Consider the following 24,091-nt stretch of genomic DNA (forward strand, 5'->3'; position numbering starts at 1 on the left):
AATATATTTTTTTCTCTCACCCATCTACACACAATACCCCATAATGACAAAGTGAAAACATGTTTTTAGAAATGTTTGCAAATGTATTGAAAATTAAATACAGAAATATCTCATACATGTTAGAATCACCTTTGGCAGTGATTACAGCTGTGTGCCTTTCTGGGTAAGTCTCTAAGAGCTTTGCACACCTGGATTGTACAATATTTGCACATTATTATTTTAGAAATTCTTCAAGCTCTGTCAAGTTGGTTGTTGATCATTGCTAGACAGCCATTTTCAAGTCTTGCCATAGACTTTCAAGCCGATTTAAGTCAAAACTGTAACTCCAGTGTATATTTGGTCTTGTGTTTTAGGTTATTGTCCTGCTGAAAGGTGAATTTGTCTCCCAGTGTCTGTTGGAAAGCAGACAGTACCAGGTTTTCCTCTAGGATTTTGACATTGCTTAGCTCTATTCCATTTATTTTATCTTAAAAAAACTCCTAGTCCTTGGCGATGACAAGCCATAACCCATAACATGATGCAGCCACCACCATGCTTGAAAATATGAAGAGTAGTACTCAGTGATGTGTTGTATTGGATTTGCCCCAAACATAACTTTGTATTCAGGACATAAAGTTAATTTCAATGACACATTTTTGGCAGTTTTACTTTAGTGCCTTATTGCAACAGAATGCTTGTTTTGGAATATTTCTTATTCTGTACAGTCTTCCTTCTTTTCACTCTGTCATTTAGGTTAGTATTGTGGATAAACTACAATGTTGTTGATCCATCCTCAGTTTTCTCCTATCGCAGCCATTAAACGTTGTATCTGTTTTAATATCACCATTGGCCTTATGGTGAAATACCTGAGTGGTTTCCTTTCTCTTAGGAAGGATGCCTGTATCTTTGTAGTGACTGGGTGTATTGATACAACATCCAAAGTGTAATTAATAACTTCACCATGCTCAAAGGGATAGTCAATGTCATTTCTTACATTTATTTTTACCCCATCTTCCAATAGGTGCCCTTCTTTGCGAGGCATTGGAAAACCTCCCTGGTCTTTGTGGTTGAATCTGTGTTTGAAATTCACTGCTTGACTGAGGGACCTTGCAGATAATTGTATGTGTGGGGTACAGAGATGAGGTAGTCATTCAAAAATCATGTTAAACACTATTATTGCACACAGAGTGAGTCCATACAACTTATTATGTGACATTTTTACTCCTGAACTTATATAAACTTGCCAAAATAAAGGGGTTGAATACTTATTGACTCAAGACATTTCAGCTTTTCATTTGTAATTCATTTGTAAACATTTCCAAAAACATAATTCCACTTATGGGGTATTGTGTATAGGCCAGTGACACAAAATCTCAATATAATCTTTTTAAAATTCAGGCTGTAACACAACAAAATGTGGAAAAAGTCAAGGGGTGTGAATACTTTCTGAAGGCACTGTACATCATCGACAAGATAGAGAGACCACATGAGCAAGGGAGAGAAAGGGCAAGAGAGGGAAAGGGGAAAAAAGAGAGAGAGAGGGAAAAGAGAGAGCGATGGAAGAGAGAAATGCGAAAGAAAGAGGAGAGAGACGACCGCGTACAAATAATGAGTGATTATAAGGAAAGAGAGGAGACAGGAGAGACAGAGACAGAATGTTTGTGTGAGAAATGGAGCAGCCCGTCCTCCAGTAATTAAGTCTTGCCTTCCAGCTCCTCAGTCTTAAGTCTCTCACCACGTCTAATTTACATTAGCCACCTCACAGCCACATCCAGCAGAACCATTTAATCAGGCAGAATTTGTTTAGAATAATGAACTTTTCTTGGAAGCTTTACATTTACATTTTTAGTCATTTAGCAGACGCTCTTATCCAGAGCGACTTACTGTTAGTGAGTGCATACATATTTTATTTTTTTCATACCCCCGTGGGAATCGAACCCACAACGCTTGGAAGCTTTTCTTGGAAGCTTTACATTTGGCGTTAGGGCATAGGTTGTTTCAGGTTAGGGAATAGCTTGTGGCAGTTGGTATTGTTTATGTCCATATACACCTGGTTGTTTTTTCAGGTATAGGATGGATTTTTTCAGGAAAGGTTGATTTATGCCACAGATTAACCATTATATTGACCAGATACTATAATGGGAGCTTTTCAATTAAAATAAATGTCTTCAAAAATGGAAGGCAGTCTGGAGGAGATCAGGTGGGACCATTCTAGCCAACGAGAGTGCAGATACACGTGTGAACAACAGGCACAACGGTTTCCACTTGTTATCACAGCCACAAAGTCAAAATTGGCTATATCATAATAATTCATGAAAACAAAAACGTGCTTTTTGGTCTCAATTTAAGGTTAGCCATGTGGTTAACGTTAGGGTTAGAATCAACATTTAAGAAGATAAATTGTAGAAATAGGTGGGGTTTATTACTTTGTGGCTATGGTAACTAGTGGCGACCAGGCACAACTCCGAAATAAAGTGTTTTTTCTCAAAGTTGCTGGTATGTCACATGTCCTACTTATATCAGTACACTCGTAACAACCTAATCATTACAAAAACGTATATTCTATCAAATAAGCTACATGTAGCAAATAAGCCATAAATGTTAACCTAATACGACACTCTCATTGACCTCCATACAAAAACTCCTCGCTTGGTGAGCAAAAAAACCCTAAAAGATGCCACCTGCTGGAGAAGACAGATTTTGGGCCCAGTTATCTCACTCGCGTCACCTTTTCCTCTCTATTTATTCTCACAGAAGGGTTATGAATGTCGTATAATCAAACTTTGCTGTGTTCTTGCCACAGAAATGTTTTGGTACCCTTCCCCAGATCTGTGCCGACACAATCCTGTCTCGGAGCTCTACGGACAATACCTTCGACCTCATGGCTTGGTTTTTGCTTTGACATGCGGTGTCAACTGTTGGACCTTATATAGACAGGTGTACCTTTCCAAATCATTGAATCAATCAATTGAATTTACCACAGGTGGACTCCAATCAAGTTGTAGAAGCATGTCAGGGATGATCAATCAATGGAAATACTTATGTAAATAAGGTATTTCTGTTATTAATTTTTTATACATTTGCAAAGATTTCTAAAAACCTGTTTTCGCTTTGTCATTATGGGGTATTGTGTGTAGATTGATGAGGATTTTTATTTATTTAATCCATTTTAGAATAAGGCTGTAACGTAACAAAATGTGGAAAAAGGGAAGGGGTCTGAATACTTTCCGAATGCACTGTAGATGATTTGATTACGTTGAAATGTTGAAGTTGAAATGGTGCTGGAATAGTGGAGGCAGCTCCTGTTTGCTTTGCGACTTGCGGTAACTCTCTGTGGTTCTAAGTCAATAGTTGTTTAGTAGTCCGAAAATGTTGTAAACATTAACTTGCTTGGCCATGCTGTAGGTCAAGTAACTATTCGTTACATGCAAAATGCTTTGTGGACTTCACCGGACAGAGGTTGCTCTCCGGTTTTGTGATGAAACAAATGTGTGGTTGAATTTATTCTGCCACTGTGTCTTCGTATTGTCTTGGCCTTACACCTCGATCACACCAACAACGTTATTGCGTTTTGGTACACCAGAAGTACATTCATTTCCAATCGAACGCTGCGTTTGTCTTGCAGCATTGCATTGCAGAGGCAGTTGCAGTGCGTTCTGTGTGGTGCATACGTTGCATCAGACTGTATGCATAGACGGCTTGACATAAATGGTAGCAGAAGGCGAATGTTGAACTTTTGTTGCACACATATCCAGATGATGCTGCGTACCATTTAGCGCAATGACGCTGTCAGTGTGATCGAGGCGTTAGGCCTATATATCAACGTTGCAAGGCATATGAACTAACAGGTTATAGAGCAAACAACGCAATTATCACAACACATAGGTTGTAATGTGGCTTTTTCTTTTCTGGTATGGCTTCCCCAGTGATTTTACTGTACAGGACTACATAACAGTGACTGTATTTCTCTGTAGTGTATTAATACATTCAGATGTTAGGGTCAGTCTTCTTACTAACATGTTTTGACTACCAATGCCTTAGTAACTTTAAACCACAGACACTAATTGCAAATGCTGCTGTTATTAATAAGAAACCCTCATGGCAACTGTTGATAGTGCCTCACTTTTCCCCAACCCAGCTGGGTATGAAATGATGTACAATTTCACCAAAGAATTGATCTTGAGTCTGTCCTCCCAGAAGTGGTGTGTGGACTGCAGCAGAGGCTATGTTGTTCTCCAAATATTGGTCTTCACAAAGTTTGCTGCTTCAGTGTTTTTAGATATTTTTGTCAGATGTTACTATGGTATAATGAAGTATAATTACAAGCATTCCATAAGTGTCAAGGCTTTTATTGACAATTACATTAAGTTTATGCAAAGAGTCAATATTTGCAGTGTTGACCCTTCTTTTTCAAGACCTCTGCAATCCACCCTGGCATAATGTCAATTAACTTCTGGGCCACATCCTGACTGATGGCAGCCCATTCTTCATAATCAATTTGTGGGTTTTTGTTTGTCCACCCGCCTCTTGAGGATTGACCACAAGTTCTCAATGGGATTAAGGTCTGGGGAGTTTCCTGGCCATGGACCCAAAATGTAGATGTTTTGTTCCCCGAGCCACTTAGTTATCACTTTTGCCTTATGGCAAGATGGTCCATCATGCTGGAAAAGGCATTGTTCGTCACCAAACTGTTCTTGGATGGTTGGGAGAAGTTGCTCTCGGAAGATGTGTTGGTACCAGTCTTTATTCATGGCTGTGTTCATAGTCTCCCGAGTGGCGCAGTGGTCTAAGGCACTGCATTGCAGTGCTAGCTGTGCCACTAGAGATCCTGGTTCAAATCCAGGCTCTGTCGTAGCCGACCGGGAGACCCATGGGGCGGCGCACAATTGGTCCAGGGTAGGGGAGGGAATGGCTGGCATGGATGTAGCTCAGTTGGTAGAGCATGGCGTTTGCAACGCCAGGGTTGTGGGTTTGAGTCCCACAGGGGGCCAGTATGAAAAAATAATTTTTTTTAAATAATGTATGCACTCACTAACTGTAAGTCGCTCTGGAGAAGAGCGTCTGCTAAATGACTAAAATGTAAAAATGTGTTCTTAGGCAAAATTGTGAGTGAGCCCACTCCCTTGGCTGAGAAGCAACCCCACACATGAATGGTCTCAGGATGCTTTACTGTTGGCATGACACAGGACTGATGGTAGCGCTCACCTTGTCTTCTCCGGACAAGCTTTTTTCCGGATGCCCCAAACAATCGGAAAGGGGATTCATCAGAGAAAATGACTTTATCCCAGTCCTCAGCAGTCCAATCCCTGTACCTTTTGCAGAATATCAGTCTGTCCCTGATGTTTTTCGTGGAGAGAAGTGGCTTCCTCGCTGCCCTTCTTGACACCAGGCCATCCTCCAAAAGTCTTCGCCTCACTGTGTGTGCAGATGCACTCACACCTGCCTGCTGTAATTCCTGAGCAAGCTCTGCACTGGTGGTGCCCCGATCCTGCAGCTGAATCAACTTTAGGAGACAGTCCTGGCGCTTGCTGGACTTTCTTGGGTGCCCTGAAGCCTTCTTTACAACAATTGAACCTCTCTCCTTGAAGTTCTTGATGATCCGATAAATGGTTGATTTAGGTGCAATCTTACTAGCAGCAATATCCTTGCCTGTGAAGCCCTTTTTGTGCAAGGCAATGATGACGGCATGTGTTTCCTTGCAGGTAACCATGGTTAACAGAAGAAGAACAATGATTTCAAGCACCACCCTCCTTTTAAAGCTTCCAGTCTGTTATTCTAACTCAATCAGCATGACAGAGTGATCTCCAGCCTTGTCCTCGTCAACACTCTCACCTGTGTTAACGAGAGAATCACTGACATGATGTCAGCTGGTCCTTTTGTGGCAGGGCTGAAATGCAGTGGAAATGTTTTTTGGGGATTAAGTTCATTTTCATGGCAAATAGGGACATTGAAATTAATTGCATTTCATCTGATCACTCTTCATAACATTCTGGTGTATATGCAAATTGCCATCATAAAAACTGAGGCAGCAGACTTTGTGAAAATTAATATTTGTGTCATTCTCAAAACTTTTGACCACAACTGTACATGTCTTTGATACATTCTCTCTTCTCTGTCTCTTCTTCTTCTTCTTCTTCTTCAGTGGTGTACATGTGCTGCTCATGGGACACTTTCCGGACGCTGATGGTACAGTTCTGGAGGGAGGGCCTGCCCCCGGAGGACTATGCTTTCTTCTTCATCGACCTGTTCGGCCACAGCCTGAGGAAGCGGCCCGCTAGGCCCTGGTACAGAGGAGACGCAGACGACCACGCCGCTAAGAAGGCCTTCAGGGTGAGAGGGGGATGACAGAGGGATAGAAGAGGGAGGTCTGTAGGAACGAAGGGAGGGGTAGAATGAGTAGGGGGTATGGGAGAGGGATTTAATGGGATTTAGTGGGTACTGCATCTTTGGGTCTGGGAAAAGCACTATACAAATCGGATGTATTGTTGTTATTACGCTGTAGTTATGAGTGAGATATGACTGGTATGAAGGAGGGATGAGAGAATTGTTTGATTTTATTTAACTCTACTTTTACCAGGTAGCCTAGTAAAGAGGAATGGAGGGGGTGTAGGAGAGGGATTTAGTGGGATACTGCACTGGAGTTATGAGTGATATTACAAAGGCAAGGAGGGTAAATGAGTGATGACTGAGAAGCAGATAAGAGAAAAAAAGCATCAACCATGCAGCTGTATCGGTAGGTAATGAGAGGTACATGATACATTTTGAGAACATTGTGAAATAGGAAGTTCAAGGAAATAGCACTAACCCAGTGAAAAATTGGAGAGTGGTTGCCTAAACATGCATGTTCTTTCTGTGAAATGTGTACCTTTTTCAAGAGAGAAATGGATGAGAGACAGGAAAAGGAATGACTGAGGAACAAAGGACTATTGAAAATAATGTAACTAAACATATCCAGCTGTAGCATATCTCCCATTACACTGTCAGATAGAATAACACTGAGTAAGGAATATAGTGTATTAAGCATTCAAATGACTTGTCTTGATGACAGTACCCAGATAGCAAAACTATTACGACCCAAATCCAGTCCACATCTACAATGTTACAACCAGTTACAACTTGGTATTGCAGTCAATTAACCCAAGCTACTCCATTTTCCCGGCATACTAAACCATTTGACAAAACAAACTTGCACAGTGAATTGAAGTTATGTTTGTCTCTCTGGCGGACATTTTAAATAGATGCAAGCTGCACCACACTACTGGAAAAAAACGTGCATCTCAAGGGGGATGGCCAGCTGTGTACAGCGCTGTCAGCATGTTTTCTCAACCTAAATAGCCATGTACTGTAGTCTTTACTGTAAATCAAATATTTTTCACTCCTTCGCAAATAAAGTCAAGAGCTTCATTAGCACATTTACTGGGTAGTACACTCTTAGAAAAAAAGGTGCTATCTGGAACCTAAAAGGGTTCTTCAGCTGTCCCCAAAGGAGAACCCTTTGAAGAACCCTTTTTGGTTCCAGGTAGAACCCTTTGGTTCTAGCTGTAACCAAACAGGGCTCTAACTGGAACCAAAAAGGGTTATCCTATAGGGACAGCCGAATAACCTTTTGGAACCCTTTTTTTCTAAGAGTGTACAGCATAAAGTTTGGTATGATTTTTAGATCCTTGAGTTTTTGCAGAATGCGTGGTCTGAACATTATCACCACATTCTTAAATTACAGCCATGTTTTTACTCACAAGCTCATGGGAGACCGGGCCCCTAGTCTTAAAAGTGTCATATGTAGCACAGAGCCCATTTGTCATACATTCCTATGTATTACATCAATAGAATATGTCTCACGTCCTGAGCATTATAGAATGCCTAAATGTATACAGCCATGTTAAATTACCAATTACTTGGTCTATGGACAGTATGTACAGTTCAGGGGGTTATATATTGATTTCCGTCTACAATACAATAAGAAGAGCGAGAAAGAAAAAGCAATAGAAATTGATCGGAAAATTTAAAGAAGGCAGCGTATCACAAAGACGTAGTGAATGCATTGAACATACAAAAATACAGGAAAAAATATAAAAGGATTATGAGTCAGAGGTCGGGTAGGGAAACAGAGGGACGGAATTATGCTAATCGGATGGAATTTTGCCTCACAATGAGCTATTTTAGGTGATGAAATGTGGCCTACAAGAGAGAATGATATGAGAAAAATATATTTTGGTTTGTTCCAATATCCACACTAGCATACCACTTAACCCCCTAGAGTCTAAGCCTCTAGATGGCGATATGTACTAAGCTAACACATGGAATTGTTTTAAGATGGTAATTTGCCTACCCAGACTCCTTGCTCTGACTAAACGCTACGCCACACCCACGGACGTTAGTTTATTTTCCTCAATGAGTTCCTCCCCAACGATTTCTAGAACGGAAACACATTCTAGTCCCAAAAACCGATGGGTTGGGCCAACTATATTAATTTGGGGACAGGTCGAAACACACATGAAACATTCCTGGACATTTAGCTAGCTTGCTGTTGCTAGCTAATTTGTCCTGGAAAATAAACATTAGGTTGTTATTTTACCTGAAATGCATATGGTCCTTTTTTTTGCTGGATCTTTGTCGGTCGAATTTTAACCCATGTTGAGTCATACAAAATTGTGTGTTCTCTACTCCGACAATTAATCCACAGATAAAGGGGAAACCTAGTTTGTTTTTCTCCTCGTTCATTCTTCTACTTCTTCTGTGGATTTTATATGGCGGTTGGCAACCAACTTGAAGGTGCATTACTGCCACCGATCTTTCAATCAGCCACGTGGATATATGCTCCTAAAAAGCAATGAGGAGATGGGAGAGGCGGGACCAAGTTCTGTTTTAGAGCCTGGCTACGCAGACGCTCGTTGACACACGCAATCAGTTTGGATTAAATGGTTGAATAACATGTGTACATTTATTTAGGAATGCTCGCGCATGCAACGTGGGCGTTCTAGTCATTATGTTACTGCTATTAGCCCATAGAAATGCATTGAATAACACATTCATACATGGCAAGACAGATAGTCAAAAAATAAATCAAAGGGAAGTATGTTTCAGATGTATTTTTTTTAAAATGTGGAATGACCTCGTACCCTTATGATGTGAAAAGACCCTATTCGCCTCAAGTAATTTTTACGCAGCCCAGAAGTCTCTATCTTAAACTCACAGATTATGATGAATAAATGTTTTTTATAAATCCTATCTGTTGAAATTGCTTTTCTGTCCCCAAATACCAGTCTCATGTTATTCCGATTTTTCAGTGTACCAGTTGTTCCTGCTTGGTCATGGTTTTATTTTAGACACTGATTGTTGGAAAATTGCAAACATTATCAAGCTCCAATATGGTTGTGTACAGTACAGTGTGTATGCATGTGTATCATGCACGGATGAAAGAACGTGTGCAGTACAGTCAAGAGTCATGGCTGTCATTTCTGCAGAAATTGGGGTGACAGAGCTGTGGATTTAGTTAGTAGAAGATTGGTTTAACCCGACTAGCCACAGAGCTGAATGACAGTAAAGCCCGGACTTCCCATTGTAGGCCTCAACACTGATTGAGGAAAAGAAAACAGAAAAGGAACTTTTGGATGAAAGAACAAAGGAGGATAATAGACAAGGGACAGATTTGATTGTTGCACATGGTCTAATACCACAAAAACGAAAAGGCTTGCTTCTTCTTCTATTGTTGTTTTGCTGTAGGCTAAGCTATTATACTTATTAATCTAGGAGGAACAATGTATCCCCCCAACTCCACCAAGTGCTTATGAAGACTTATGTTGTAGCATACATTACAATTAAAAATATATCTGTGAGCAGCAAAGAACGGGGTTCACAGGATGTCAGAAAGGACACAAGATCAGTTGGATAACAAAGCAAGCACTCTATCGTGTAGGAACTATCTTCCTTTATGTGCAATCATGAGTCCAAATACAAAATCTGGAGTGAATCTGACTATGGTTCATGAAGATACAATTATTTTGAGAATTAGCATTACATATGCAAAGAATAATAGTTTCCTTGTTTTTCACGATATCAATACGAAATTCAGTGTGGTTCATCTTAGGGACGTCCATTATAGCGATGACAAGTTTCAAGTTGATAGGCCACTGTAGAGTGGATTTACTTTTCTTTAAATGGACACGTAAAATCTGATTTTTGATTTGTCAGTAACTCAGCCATCTTTTGACCAATCTCTTTCTTAAACTAAGCTAAGACGTACCATGGGCCTACATTCCACATTTGGTGTCATTTGGTTCTATGGTTCATGAGTATAATATTTTTGAAGTATTTGTAGCATATTTAAGGAAAGTGATTCTGCCTTCTTGGTCTTCACCTTTACATTTTAGTCATTTAGCAGACACTCTTATCCAGAGCGACTTACAGTTAGTGAGTGCATACATTATTATTATTATTATTATTATTATTATTTATTTTTTCATACTGGCCCCCCGTGGGAATCGAACCCACAACCCTGGCATTGCAAACGCCATGCTCTACCAACTGAGCGACATCCCTGCCGGCCATACCCTCCCCTACCCTGGACGACTCTGGGCCAATTGTGCGCCACCCCATGGACACATATGCATATCTTAGCATATGTGCTAATATGCATCTACTAGAATAGTGTGGCCATCAACGTTATTTTCTCAAACTCTTTAGGGACAATTGTGATGAGTCCAAAGACCAAATTTGGAGTGAATCTGACTTTTAGTCCCAGAGAAGATTTTTTATGATTATTTTAAGCATTAGCGTTACATAATCAAAAAGGTGAATTGTTAATAGTTTCCTTATTTTTGAAGATATCAATGCCAAACATGGTTCATCATGGTAATGTCTTTGACGATCCTAAAAAGTTTCAAGTGTTAAGTGGATTTACGAAGGAGTGGATTTACAAAGGATTTAAATGGACACATAAAATCAGATTTCCTGATTTATCAATAACTCAGCCATTTCTTAACCAATCCCTTAGCTCAAACTAAGTTAAGAGATGTACCATGGTCATACATACTGCATTTTGTGTTATTTGGATTTATGGTTCACGAGAATACGTTTTTCAAAGTATTTTCCAAAAGTTCCAAGATGGAGGAAAATCTATCCTGATGGACCTTATGTGTTCTTGAGGCAAATTTGTTCAGCATGAGGTTTCAAGTCTCTAGGTCATACAGGGCGGTGGAAATGAGGGTTTAAGTGAGACTGCTAATAACAACGCCACCTATAGGCCAATTGGTACTATTCTTTTTGACAAAGTTAATCATGGCATCTAGTTTATGTGTGCCAAAAAAAAAAAAAAGTTAACAATCTATGCTAAGAATAACAATAGGTTTCACAGTTTTGCTGTGAACCTCTAATTAAAATGAGACGCAGGAGTTGACGAGTGTTTGTACAATATCTAACATGAGACTATGGCAATGTGTATGTCATAATCTATATGTTATGTGTTATGTTATTGCGTTTTTCTGACTGGTTGTCATTCATCTATCTTGACAGAGTGTGAAGATCCTGACCTACAAAGAGCCACAGAACCCGGAGTACCTGGAGTTTGTGTCCAACCTGAAGAAGGACGCCATGAACATGTTCAACTTCACCGTAGAAGACTCGCTGGTAAGTGGGAATGGCTGATTGGTTGCTTGCCTGGTTTTGTTGGTTGATTGACAGGTTGATCGACAGGCAGGGAGAGACCAGAATAGAAAGAAGGTAGAAATAAGACAGTAAAAGTAAAACTACAGATGTTGTTGGAGCGAGAGTGGTAGAGACAAAGAAATAGAGGCTGTCTCTCTTATTCAGAGGATGAATACTCAAGAAAATCCAACTTTGGAAAGGATTGTACCTCTTTCAGACCCACAGACAATTAAATAGACAAAATGTATTAATTAGACCAGGGATGGGCAACTGGCGGTTCGCGGACCAGTAAAGAAAATCATACCTAAAAAGATTTTGGAACTCAGTCGGGGTCTCGACTTACTGTCGGGGCCTCCCAAGTGTCGCAGCGGTCTAAGGCACTGCAGTGCTAGAGGCGTCACTACAGATCCGGGTTCGATCCCAGGCTGTGTCGTAGCCAGCTGCGACCGGGAGACCCATGAGGCGGCGCACAATTGGCTCAGTGTCGTCCGGGTTAGGGGAGGGTTTGGCCGGCTGGGATGTCCTTGTCCCATCGCGCTCTAGCGACTCCTGTGGCGGACCGGGCGCATGCAAAATCTTCCCTCAGCCCCAATGGCAAAATGTGTAGATGGAAGTGGGTACGCAGACCCACGAACCACTGCGGCTCCTTATGATGAGTTCCGTTTTTTTGTGGCCCCCACCCCCATCAAAGTTGCCCATCCATTAGATTAACAAACACACTGACAGATCCACAGACAGACTGCTAGACCAACAGAAATGGAATCGCCTCTTGCTGCTTATCTATTGGCTCACAGTTACCGATATGGGCCCAAACTGTACCGCCTCTACCTACCTTCACAATGCATGACCTTTCAAAGGCTGCTGGGACAAGAGAGGACATCCAAGAAGCTGTAGAATTTTCATGATTTCCCCTCAGTCCTTATGGATCTCATGGTAAAAAAACAAAGGCGGGGTTTATTCTTTAATTTAATTCTGTCCGGACTGAAAATTGTACGATATACTGCTACAGTAATTCCTCATTGTCCCCACTACAGATCCTTGGGTTGTCCCATTCCATCAACAGGGTTTACTGGGTAAATGTAGCTTGTATGAGTTATTCAGGGCAGAGCATACCAGTGAAGCCTCTGGTGACTGAAATGGGGTGGTCAAAAAACACCTTCACAATTTTCCTCTACCCTCTCTTTTCTCCTCTTCCACTCTTTCGCTTTAGTTAGATAGTTTTGCCCTCTCTCTCTCTCTCACTCACTCTCGCTCTCTCTGTCTCTGTCTCTGTCTCTGTCTCTCTCTCTTTCTCTCTCTTCTGTCTTGTTCTAAAACCAGCTTTAATTATTTATATAAAGGTGAAGATTGGAGTCTATGCGTTGAATCTACACCCTGAGAAAAAAATGGTGCTATCTAGAACCAAAACATTTTTGGGGGCTGTCCCCATAGGAGAACCCTTTGAAGAACCCTTTTTTGTTCCAGGTAGAACCCTTTCCACAGAGGGTTCTATCTGGGACCCAAAGGGGTTTTTACCTGGAACCAAAAAGGGTTCTCCCTGGAACCAAAAAGGGTTATCCTATGTGTACAGCTGAAGAACCCTTTTGGAACCCTTTTTTCTAAGAGTGTAGAAAATGAACATTCTGGCGTTTTGCCTTCTGGCTCTGGCTGGATTTGCTATTATAGAATTATCTTGATTACCGGTATGCAATTATAAAACTGTAAGTATAGGTGTTGCATTTCAATTCCAGTATTTTAAAGTCATCTAGAAATAGTAATTTCATTGAACTTGGTTTGCACCATCCCTAAGTATGATTGTCAAGTAAAATTACAACTTAATTAGGCTGTTGTCTGGCAACAGATTTAGATGTTACACTTAAATGCTAAATTCTGCATGTTGGGACATGCAGTTCTGGTAACCATTGCTATAATAAATGGTTAACTATGCATTCATTTAAAAAACGGTGCTCTTTTTGGCTATGCTAATAGAATATAGGTTATAGAACTGATAACAAGCTCTCAATGAGATATACTGCACAGAAGCATCTTGCGGAAATTAAAATTGGCTGACTGCCAATGGCTTACTGCTTTTTCTGTCTCTGAGAATCCTGGTGCTGAAACCTACAGTAGTAGCATTCATGATTCTCATGCGTCACCCTGTTTTCTAAGTGGATTATTGGGCTTGCTGGAGTGTATATTTTCCACACAAACCTGGCTTTCGATGGATGAAGTTATGCCACAGGTCTTTTTACACTGCAAATAGGGATTTATCTGTCAAATAGAGCATATTGAGTTACATACAGTGGGGGAAAAAAGTATTTAGTCAGCCACCAATTGTGCAAGTTCTCCCACTTAAAAAGATGAGACAGGCCTGTAATTTTCATCATAGGTACACGTCAACTATGACAGACAAATTGAGAAGAAAAAAATCCAGAAAATCACATTGTAGGATTTTTTATGAATTTATTTGCAAATTATGGTGGAAAATAAGTATTTGGTCACCTACAAACAAGCAATATTTCTGGCTCTCACAGACCTGTAACTTCTTCTTTAAGAGGCTCCTCTGTCCTCCACTCGTTACCTGTATTAATGGCACCTGTTTGAACTTGTTATCAGTATAAAAGACACCTGTCCACAACCTCAAACAGTCACACTCCAAACTCCACTATGGCCAAGACCAAAGAGCTGTCAAAGGACACCAGAAACAAAATTGTAGACCTGCACCAGGCTGGGAAGACTGAATCTGCAATAGGTAAGCAGCTTGGTTTGAAGAAATCAACTGTGGGAGCAATTATTAGGAAATGGAAGACATACAAGACCACTGATAATCTCCCTCGATCTGGGGCTCCACGCAAGATCTCACCCCGTGGGGTCGAAATGATCACAAGAACGGTGAGCAAAAATCCCAGAACCACACGGGGGGACCTAGTGAATGACCTGCAGAGAGCTGGGACCAAAGTAACAAAGCCTACCATCAGTAACACACTACGCCGCCAGGGACTCAAATCCTGCAGTGCCAGACATGTCCCCCTGCTTAAGCCAGTACATGTCCAGGCCCGTCTGAAGTTTGCTAGAGTGCATTTGGATGATCCAGAAGAGGATTGGGAGAATGTCATATGGTCAGATGAAACCAAAATATAACTTTTTGGTAAAAACTCAACTCGTCGTGTTTGGAGGACAAAGAATGCTGAGTTGCATCCAAAGAACACCATACCTACTGTGAAGCATGGGGGTGGAAACATCATGCTTTGGGACTGTTTTTCTGCAAAGGGACCAGGACGACTGATCCGTGTAAAGGAAAGAATGAATGGGGCCATGTATCGTGAGATTTTGAGTGAAAACCTCCTTCCATCAGCAAGGGCATTGAAGATGAAACGTGGCTGGGTCTTTCAGCATGACAATGATCCCAAATACACCGCCCGGGCAACGAAGGAGTGGCTTCGTAAGAAGCATTTCAAGGTCCTGGAGTGGCCTAGCCAGTCTCCAGATCTCAACCCCATAGAAAATCTTTGGAGGGAGTTGAAAGTCCGTGTTGCCCAGCGACAGCCCCAAAACATCACTGCTCTAGAGGAGATCTGCATGGAGGAATGGGCCAAAATACCAGCAACAGTGTGTGAAAACCTTGTGAAGACTTACAGAAAACGTTTGACCTGTGTCATTGCCAACAAAGGGTATATAACAAAGTATTGAGAAACTTTTGTTATTGACCAAATACTTATTTTCCACCATAATTCGCAAATAAATTCATAAAAAATCCTACAATGTGATTTTCTGGAATTTTCTTTCTCATTTTGTCTGTCATAGTTGACGTGTACCTATGATGAAAATTACAGGCCTCTCTCATCTTTTTAAGTGGGAGAACTTGCACAATTGGTGGCTGACTAAATACTTTTTTCCCCCACTGTATCTCCTCTTGGGAAGATTTTGGTGATCTTTTTGGTCTGTGGCGTCATATTGTTTATGGAAAATAACAAACTGTTGCTTTATAGCCACTGCTGGGTTCAAAGTCAGCGAGCTAAGGTTGTTGGAAAATCTCTCACAGACTCTCATAAGCATGGCGGGGCTGAGCTAATTCGAGTGACAGGGCTTTGTCACACTCCAGTATCTCTAGTCTCAACCCAATCAATGGCCCCTCAGTTAGGAAGCTAGTGAGCTGGTCATTAATTAGCACAGCAGCAGTCCAGGAAAGGTAGAAAGTTACGCTTCCCCTCTCATTTGGCACTTAGAAAAACTTGATGATATCCGAATTGGGATAGTGTACTTGAGCAGCCCTGCTTATTACACGATGAGAAAGGGGCTAAAGTTCAGGCTAAACATCTATGTGGATTTGTCAGCTCGTGAAAGCAGTTCCATGCATCTTTAGATCACATTGCATTTGTGTGGGAGACATAGTAAGTTTAACCTAAATACACAAATTAAAATGTCTCTATGAAGATTTAGTAAATGACACGTATTGTGCAAGACATTCATTGTGTGAAACCATGTCAAGGTATATAAATGATGTTATTATGTTTTGAGTTGTGAGTGGTAATATAGTGACTGTGAGGTGTATGGGGAGTGTGGGTGTAGAGAGCTGCCTGGCTAAAATTCAGGGCTGTCGTCTGTGAGAGAGCTTAAATTGGTACTCAACATCCCTAGGTGACGCATGCTAAAGTGCTGAACGAGAGATGTGGGTGGCAGGCGCTCCACCTTTATTAGAGCCAGCGAGGGATGGAGTGTGGGGACAGTTCTTTGCTCAGGGGCCAGCTCATGTACCTGTGTCTGCCTGCCTGCCTGTTAAAGGTCCAATGCAGCCATTTTATCTCAATATAAAATCCTTTCTGGGGAACAATTAAGTACCTAACTGTGATTGTTTTCAATTAAAATGGTAAAAAAGAAACAAAAATAGCTTCTTAGCAAAGAGCAATTTCTCAAGCAAAAATTTTACTTTCTGTGAGTGGGATGAAAACTAGCTGTTATTGGCAGAGAGGTTTGGAACTCTCTTTCTTATTTGTCTGTTAACCAATTTACCGTGATGTCACCAGACAGGCCAAAACTCCATCCCACCAAAACAAGCCGTCTTTTCAAACAGCTCTTACACTGAAAGGGCATTATCATCATTTTCACAATTTCACAGTATTATTCCAACTTCATAGTGTGGAAGAATATAGAAAACACAGGGAAATCATGTTTTTGACTGCACTGGGCCTTTAAGCCATATTTATGGTAGAAAAGTGGCGTCCTGGTGGGTCGCAGACACACTTCTGTGCCACTCCACTGTGGCCAACACGCACTTAATTCTGTCTGCTTTGCCGTCACATCTGTCTGCGACTCACCAGGACGAAACGTACCTTTTCTAACATAAATTGGGTTTTTGTCTGTCTGTCTGTCCATCCGCTGGTCCGTCCGTCTGTCCTTCTTTCTGACTTTTGCCAATGAACACCTACCTACCTGTCTGCTACTCTGATATCTCTCTGTTCAGCTCTCTCCATATCCCAAGCTTTATTTTTCTCTCTTCCATGTGTCTGTACTGGGCTTGAATGAGTCCACCTGGCCACTGTTTTCGACATAGTAAGTCTTTCAGCTGCCCAAATCTTTAATGCCCATATTGGAAGTTATTTTGCTCACCCCTACAACTACTGCTGCATGCTTTGGAGATAGTTTCATCATTAAACTCCTTCATATCTTCATCCCTTGTTACCTGTGGACAACAATGAGAGCAGCTGTCAAAATACCTACCACAGCATGAGTCACTAAAATCCAGTCGCTACTGTAAATACACACTGGATCCCACAACATGTACAGAGTTAAAGGTCAATTTAAACAGAAACAGACAGAGAAGAGAACTGACTAAATAAACATAATGTTTGCTTATATTAAGCTTATGTTTGATTAATGTATGAAGGAATAGTTGGTTGGTTGGATGGGTGGGTGTATAGTTTGTTGGCAATGTTTTAGCTAACATTGCTTGGATTTTAAGGTTTGCTGGAGGGTGGGTGGTTGGATGGATAGATGGATGGATGAATGGGCATACAGTCAGGTCCAGAATTATTGGCACCCTTGATAAAGATGAGCAAAAAAGACTGTATAAAATCAATAATACAAATACTGAGCTATAAAGTATCCTCCCAATTCTTTTTAAATTATATTATTTTAAACTAATACAATTGCTCAGAGAAATATATTTTGTTTAACAAGTGATAAAAAGTAATATAAAAAACACTGGTCCTTGGACTCTTCTTAAGGTCAACGGCAACATTAACTTTTCCAGTACCCGGACATTTTAGCCAAAAACCTATTTGCCTCTGCCAGAGGGATTAACATTGTATTCAAGTGGATCTTCCAGCAAGACAATAACACATAAAAATCCACAAATAAATGGTTAATTGACCACAAAATCCACATTTTGCAATGGAAACCTGTGGTTTGAAATGAAGAGGGCAGTCCATAAGCACAGACGAAGGATATCAAGGATCTGGAAAGATTCTGTACGGAGGAATGGTCTAAGATCCCTCCCAGTCTCATAAAACATTTTAGAAAAAGTCTCAGTGCCGTTATCCTCACAATGTGAGGTATTGAAAGGTATTGAAAACAGGGGTGTCAATAAATTTGACCCCTATCTTTTTGAGAAAAAAACTAAATCTCTTTCTTTGAGAAATTAAAAAGAATGTTCCCATTTTTTTTAGCATACAATATAGCTCAGTATTTTTTTCTCATCTTTATCAAGGGTGCCAATAATTCTGGACCTGACTGTAGATCAAATCAAATCAAATTTTATTGGTCACATGCGCCGAATACAACAGGTGCAGACATTACAGTGAAATGCTTACTTACAGCCCTTAACCAACAGTGCATTTATTTTAAACAAAAAAAGTAAGAATAAAACAACAACAAAAAAAGTGTTGAGAAAAAAAGAGCAGAAGTAAAATAAAGTGACAGTAGGGAGGCTATATATACAGGGGGGTACCGTTGCAGAGTCAATGTGCGGGGGCACCGGCTAGTTGAGGTAGTTGAGGTAATATGTACATGTGGGTAGAGTTAAAGTGACTGTGCATAAATACTTAACAGAGTAGCAGCAGCGTAAAAAGGATGGGGTGGGGGGGCAGTGCAAATAGTCCGGGTAGCCATGATTAGCTGTTCAGGAGTCTTATGGCTTGGGGGTAGAAGCTGTTGAGAAGTCTTTTGGACCTAGACTTGGCACTCCGGTACCGCTTGCCGTGCGGTAGCAGAGAGAACAGTCTATGACTAGGGTGGCTGGAGTCTTTGACAATTTTGAGGGCCTTCCTCTGACACCGCCTGGTATAGAGGTCCTGGATGGCAGGAAGCTTTGCCCCAGTGATGTACTGGGCCGTACGCACTACCCTCTGTAGTGCCTTGCGGTCGGAGGCCAAGCAGTTGCCATACCAGGCGGTGATGCAACCAGTCAGGATGCTCTCGATGGTGCAGCTGTAGAATTTTTTGAGGATCTGAGGACCCATGCCAAATCTTTTTAGTCTCCTGAGGGGGAATAGGCTTTGTCGTGCCCTCTTCACGACTGTCTTGGTGTGTTTGGACCATGATAGTTCGTTGGTGATGTGGACACCAAGGAACTTGAAGCTCTCAACCTGTTCCACTACAGCCCCGTTGATGAGAATGGGGGCGTGCTCAGTCCTCTTTTTTTTCCTGTAGTCCACAATCATCTCCTTTGTCTTGGTCACGTTGAGGGAGAGGTTGTTGTCCTGGCACCACACGGCCAGATCTCTGACCTCCTCCCTATAGGCTGTCTCATCGTTGTCGGTGATCAGGCCTACCACTGTTGTGTCGTCGGCAAACTTAATGATGGTGTTGGAGTCGTGCCTGGCCATGCAGTCATGGGTGAACAGAGAGTACAGGAGGGGACTGAGCACGCACCCCTGAGGGGCCCCCGTGTTGAGGATCAGTGTGGCAGGTGTGTTGTTACCTACCCTTACCACCTGGGGGCGGCCCATCAGGAAGTCCAGGATCCAGTTGCAGAGGGAGGTGTTTAGTCCCAGGATCCTTAGCTTAGTGATGAGCTTAGAGGGCACTATGGTGTTGAATGCTGAGCTGTAGTCAATGAATAGCATTCTCACATAGGTGTTCCTCTTGTCCAGGTGGGAAAGGGCAGTGTGGAGTGCGATAGAGATTGCATCATCTGTGGATCTGTTGGGGCGGTATGCAAATTGGAGTGGGTCTAGGGTTTCTGGGATAATGCTGTTGATGTGAGCCATGACCAGTCTTTCAAAGCACTTCATGGCTACAGACGTCAGTGCTACGGGTCGGTAGTCATTTAGGCAGGTTATCTTAGAGTCCTTGGGCACGGGGACTATGGTGGTCTGCTTGAAACATGTTGGTATTACAGACTCAGTCAGGGACATGTTGAAAATGTCAGTGAAGACACTTGCCAGTTGGTCAGCACATGCTCGGAGTACACGTCCTGGTAATCCGTCTGGCCCTGCGGCCTTGTGAATGTTGACCTGCTTAAAAGTCTTACTCACATCGGCTACGGAGAGCGTGATCACATAGTCATCCAGAACAGCTGGTGCTCTCATGCATGCTTCAGTGTTGCTTGCCTCGAAGCGAGCATAGAAGTGGTTTAGCTCGTCTTGTAGGCTTGTGTCACTGGGCAGCTCGCGGCTGTGCTTCCCTTTGTAGTCTGTAATAGTTTTCAAGCCCTGCCACATCCGACGAGCGTCAGAGCCAGTGTAGTATGATTCAATCTTAGACCTGTATTGACTCTTTGCCTGTTTGATGGTTCGTCGGAGGTCATAGCGGGATTTCTTATAAGCGTCCGGGTTAGAGTCCCGTTCCTTGAAAGCGGCAGCTCTACCCTTTAGCTCAGTGCGGATGTTTCCTGTAATCCATGGCTTCTGGTTGGGGTATGTACGTACGGTCACTGTGGGGATGACATCATCGATGCACTTATTGATGAAGCCAGTGACTGATGTGGTGTACTCCTCAATGCTGTCTGAAGAATCCCGGAACATGTTCCAGTCTGTGCTAGCAAAACAGTCCTGTAGCTTAGCATCTGCGTCATCTGACCACTTTTTTATTAACCGAGTCACTGGTGCTTCCTGCTTTAGTTTTTGCTTATAAGCAGGAATCAGGAGGATAGAGTTATGGTCAGATTTGCCAAATGGAGGGCGAGGGAGAGCTTTGTATGCGTCTCTGTGTGTGGAGTAAAGGTGGTCTAGAGTTTTTTTCCCTCTGGTTGCACATTTAACATGCTGGTAGAAATTAGGTAGAACGGATTTAAGTTTCCCTGCATTAAAGTCCCCGGCCACTAGGAGCGCTGCATCTGGATGAGCGTTTTCCTGTTGATTAATGGCCTTGTACAACTCATTCAGTGCAATCTTAATGCCAGCATTGGTTTGTGGTGGTAAATAGACAGCTATGAAAAATATAGATGAAAACTCTCTTGGTAAATAGTGTGGTCTACAGCTTATCATAAGATACTCTACCTCAGGCGAGCAAAACCTCGAGACTTCCTTAGTATTTGATTTTGTGCACCAGCTGTTGTTTACAAATATACACAGACCGCCACCCCTTGTCTTATCGGAGTCAGCCGTTCTGTCCTGCCGATGTAGCGTATAGCCTGCTAGCTGAATGTTATCATTGTTGTCGTTCAGCCACGACTCCGTGAAACATAAGATATTACAGTTTTTAATGTCCCGTTGGTAGGATAACCGTAATCTTAAATCGTCCATTTTATTTTCAAAAGATTGAACGTTGGCTAATAGGATTGATGGAAGAGGCAGTTTACTCGCTCGCCGTCGGATCCTTACAAGCACCCCGATCTGCGTCCGCGATATCTCCGTCTCTTCCTCACGCGAATGACGGGGATTTGGGCCTTGTCGGGTGTCTGTATGATATCCTTCGCGGCCGCCTCGTTGAAGAAAAAATCTTCGTCCAATACGAGGTGAGTAATCGATGTCCTGATATCCAGAAGCTCTTTTTGGTTATAAGAGACGATGGCAGAAACATTATGTACAAAATAAATTACAAATAACGCGGAAAAACACACATAATAGTACAATTGGTTAGAGGGCTGTAAAACTGCAGCCATCTTCTCCGGCGCTGTTCTGTTCTGGCTTGAATGATGATTCACTCAAAGATACGAAGCTACTCAGAGGACATTCCAGTGGACCGTGCCATTTACAGCATCTTCTAGGTTTATTTGCAGGGCTTCTCCAGTTGTCCCATGTCCACAGTGGGAGGTTAGACAGAGTTCTAACCACAGGGGAATAGGATCTGTTTCTCCATGTCTGAGTGATGAGCAGATATGGCCAGTTTGGGCACACGTGTAAATCCCAGCTCCTAGTCTGGGCTCTAACCCAAACAAATACAGGTTTTCTATAATAGTTATAGTTACACAGTTACATTCGGGGCCAGTAAATAATCCCTATGTCAGCTTGACCTCTTTCAAGGTCCATTCAAGACACACAGTCGTGCTTACAAACACAGAGTCACATACAGGCTTGACTCGGACTCACGCACAACAACATGTAGACAAACCCACACAAACCCACACACAAACGCACACACTGTTATGGATACTCTCAGACGTGTACACAGAATACAGTACACAAAGGTAGGGCGAGGTAGAGGCATAAAAAGTGGAGTATAAGATAGACAGGTAGAAAGTAAGTAACAATAAACAGATGAAGAGGAGAGAACAACAGATGGTATGAGAGTGGATATAACAGAGATTTGATGACGGCCCTCCTCCCTCCATCTTTCTAGACAAACCTGATAGCAGGAGGCTTCTATGACGGGGTAATGCTTTACTCTCAGGCCCTGAACGAGACCATGGCCGAGGGAGGAGGCCGGCCACGAGGGGACACCGTCACCAAGAGGATGTGGAACCGCACGTACCAGGGTGAGTCAATGCAGATACACACACACACACAATGCCCGTACCAATACAATATTCCAAACTTATTTTGCAGTGTTGCCGTACCGTCCATTTGAAATGAGATGGTTGTTTTTGGTAAGCTCGCCACTATTTTGCTCACTTTAAGGTTTGTGCATTGGACAGAAAATGTCACCCATCATCTGTACACTTTTAGATAAAAAGGTGCAATCTAGAACCTAAAGAGTTCTACCTGGAACCAAAAAGGGTTCTCCTATGGGGACAGCCGAAGAACCCTTTTGGAGCCCTTTTTTCTAAGATTGTACATATAGCTTACATAATGAGAGAGATGCCACAGCATGCTGCACAAAATATTACAATAACATGATATTATTATGTGATTAATCCCACATAAAAAAAATACTATAGTATTCATTGTAGTGTTTTTGCAGACTTTACTGTAGTATTCACTGTAGTATTTATAGTTAACTATAGTATAAATAATGTAGTAAAATAAAACTGTAGTATATACTATATTATGAATGTGGTGGTTCGAGCGCTGAATGCTGATTGGCTGACAGCCGTGTTATATCAGACCGTATACCACGGTTATGACGAAACATTTATTTTTACTGCTCTAATTACATTGGTAACCAGTTTATAATGGCAATAAGGCACTTCGGGGGTTTGTGGTATATGACCAATATACCATGGCTAGGGGCTGTATCCAGGCACTCCACGTTACGCCGTGCATAAGAACAGCCCTTAGCCGTGGTATATTGGCCATATACCACACCCCCTTGGGCCTTATTGCTGAAGTAATTAATGTAGCGTTTTTGCGGATTGTAGTATACTGCAGTATTTACTGTAGTGTTTTAGCAGACTGTAGTATACTGTAATATTTACTGTAGTGTTTTTGCAGACTGTAGTATACTGTAGTATTTACTGTAGTTTTTGCATACATTGCTCTATTATTTACTATAGTGTTTAGTGTTCATATCTTTGACATAGAAGTGGAGTCTTTCTCCTTGAGGAAACATAATGGAGAAATAATAAAATAGCAAATTTTCCATAACCTGTAAATCCAATCAAATCTAATGTTATTGTGTCACATGCTTCGTAGAAAACAGGTGTAGACTAACAGTGAAATGCTTACTTACGGGCCCTTCCCAACAATGCAGAGAGAAAAATGGAAAAAGAATAGAAAAATAATAACACAAGGAATAAATACAGAATGAGTAACGATAACTTGGCTATATACACGGGGTACCAGTACCGAGTTGACGTGCAGGCTACGAGGTAATTGAGGTAGATACAGTATGTACAGTGCCTTCAGAAAGTATTCACACCCCTTGACTTTTTCCACATCTTGTTACGCTACATTTAAAAAACATTTTCACTGGCATACTCACAATACCCCATAATGTCAAAATGGAATGATGTTTTTAGAAATGTTTACAAATTAATACAAAATGAAAAGCTGAAATGTCTTGAGTCAATAAGTATTAAACCCCTTTGTTATGGCAAGCCTAAATAAGTTCAGTAGTAAAACATTTGCTTAACAAGTCACATAATAAGTTGCATGGACTCATTCTGTTTGCAATAATAGTGTTTAACAGGATTTTTGAATAACTACCTCATCTCTGTACCCCACACATACAA

The 24,091-nt window shown here is 41.7% G+C and overlaps 1 protein-coding gene across 1 annotated transcript in view; it reads left to right on the forward strand.

Annotated features, from left to right (window-relative positions):
• The window catches only part of LOC311132705 (atrial natriuretic peptide receptor 1-like), a 116,490-nt gene that overhangs the window by 15,279 nt on the left and 77,120 nt on the right, over positions 1–24,091 (forward strand). The window contains exons 3-5 of the mRNA XM_084165977.1: positions 6,122–6,309; positions 11,491–11,604; positions 22,321–22,456. Of these exons, the coding sequence (XP_084022103.1) occupies positions 6,122–6,309; positions 11,491–11,604; positions 22,321–22,456 (438 nt within the window). The remainder of the gene's footprint in view (positions 1–6,121; positions 6,310–11,490; positions 11,605–22,320; positions 22,457–24,091) is intronic.

The sequence above is a fragment of the Coregonus lavaretus genome (assembly GCF_964263955.1).
Source record: "Coregonus lavaretus genome assembly, chromosome: 7".
NCBI classification, from domain to species: Eukaryota; Metazoa; Chordata; class Actinopteri; order Salmoniformes; family Salmonidae; genus Coregonus; species Coregonus lavaretus.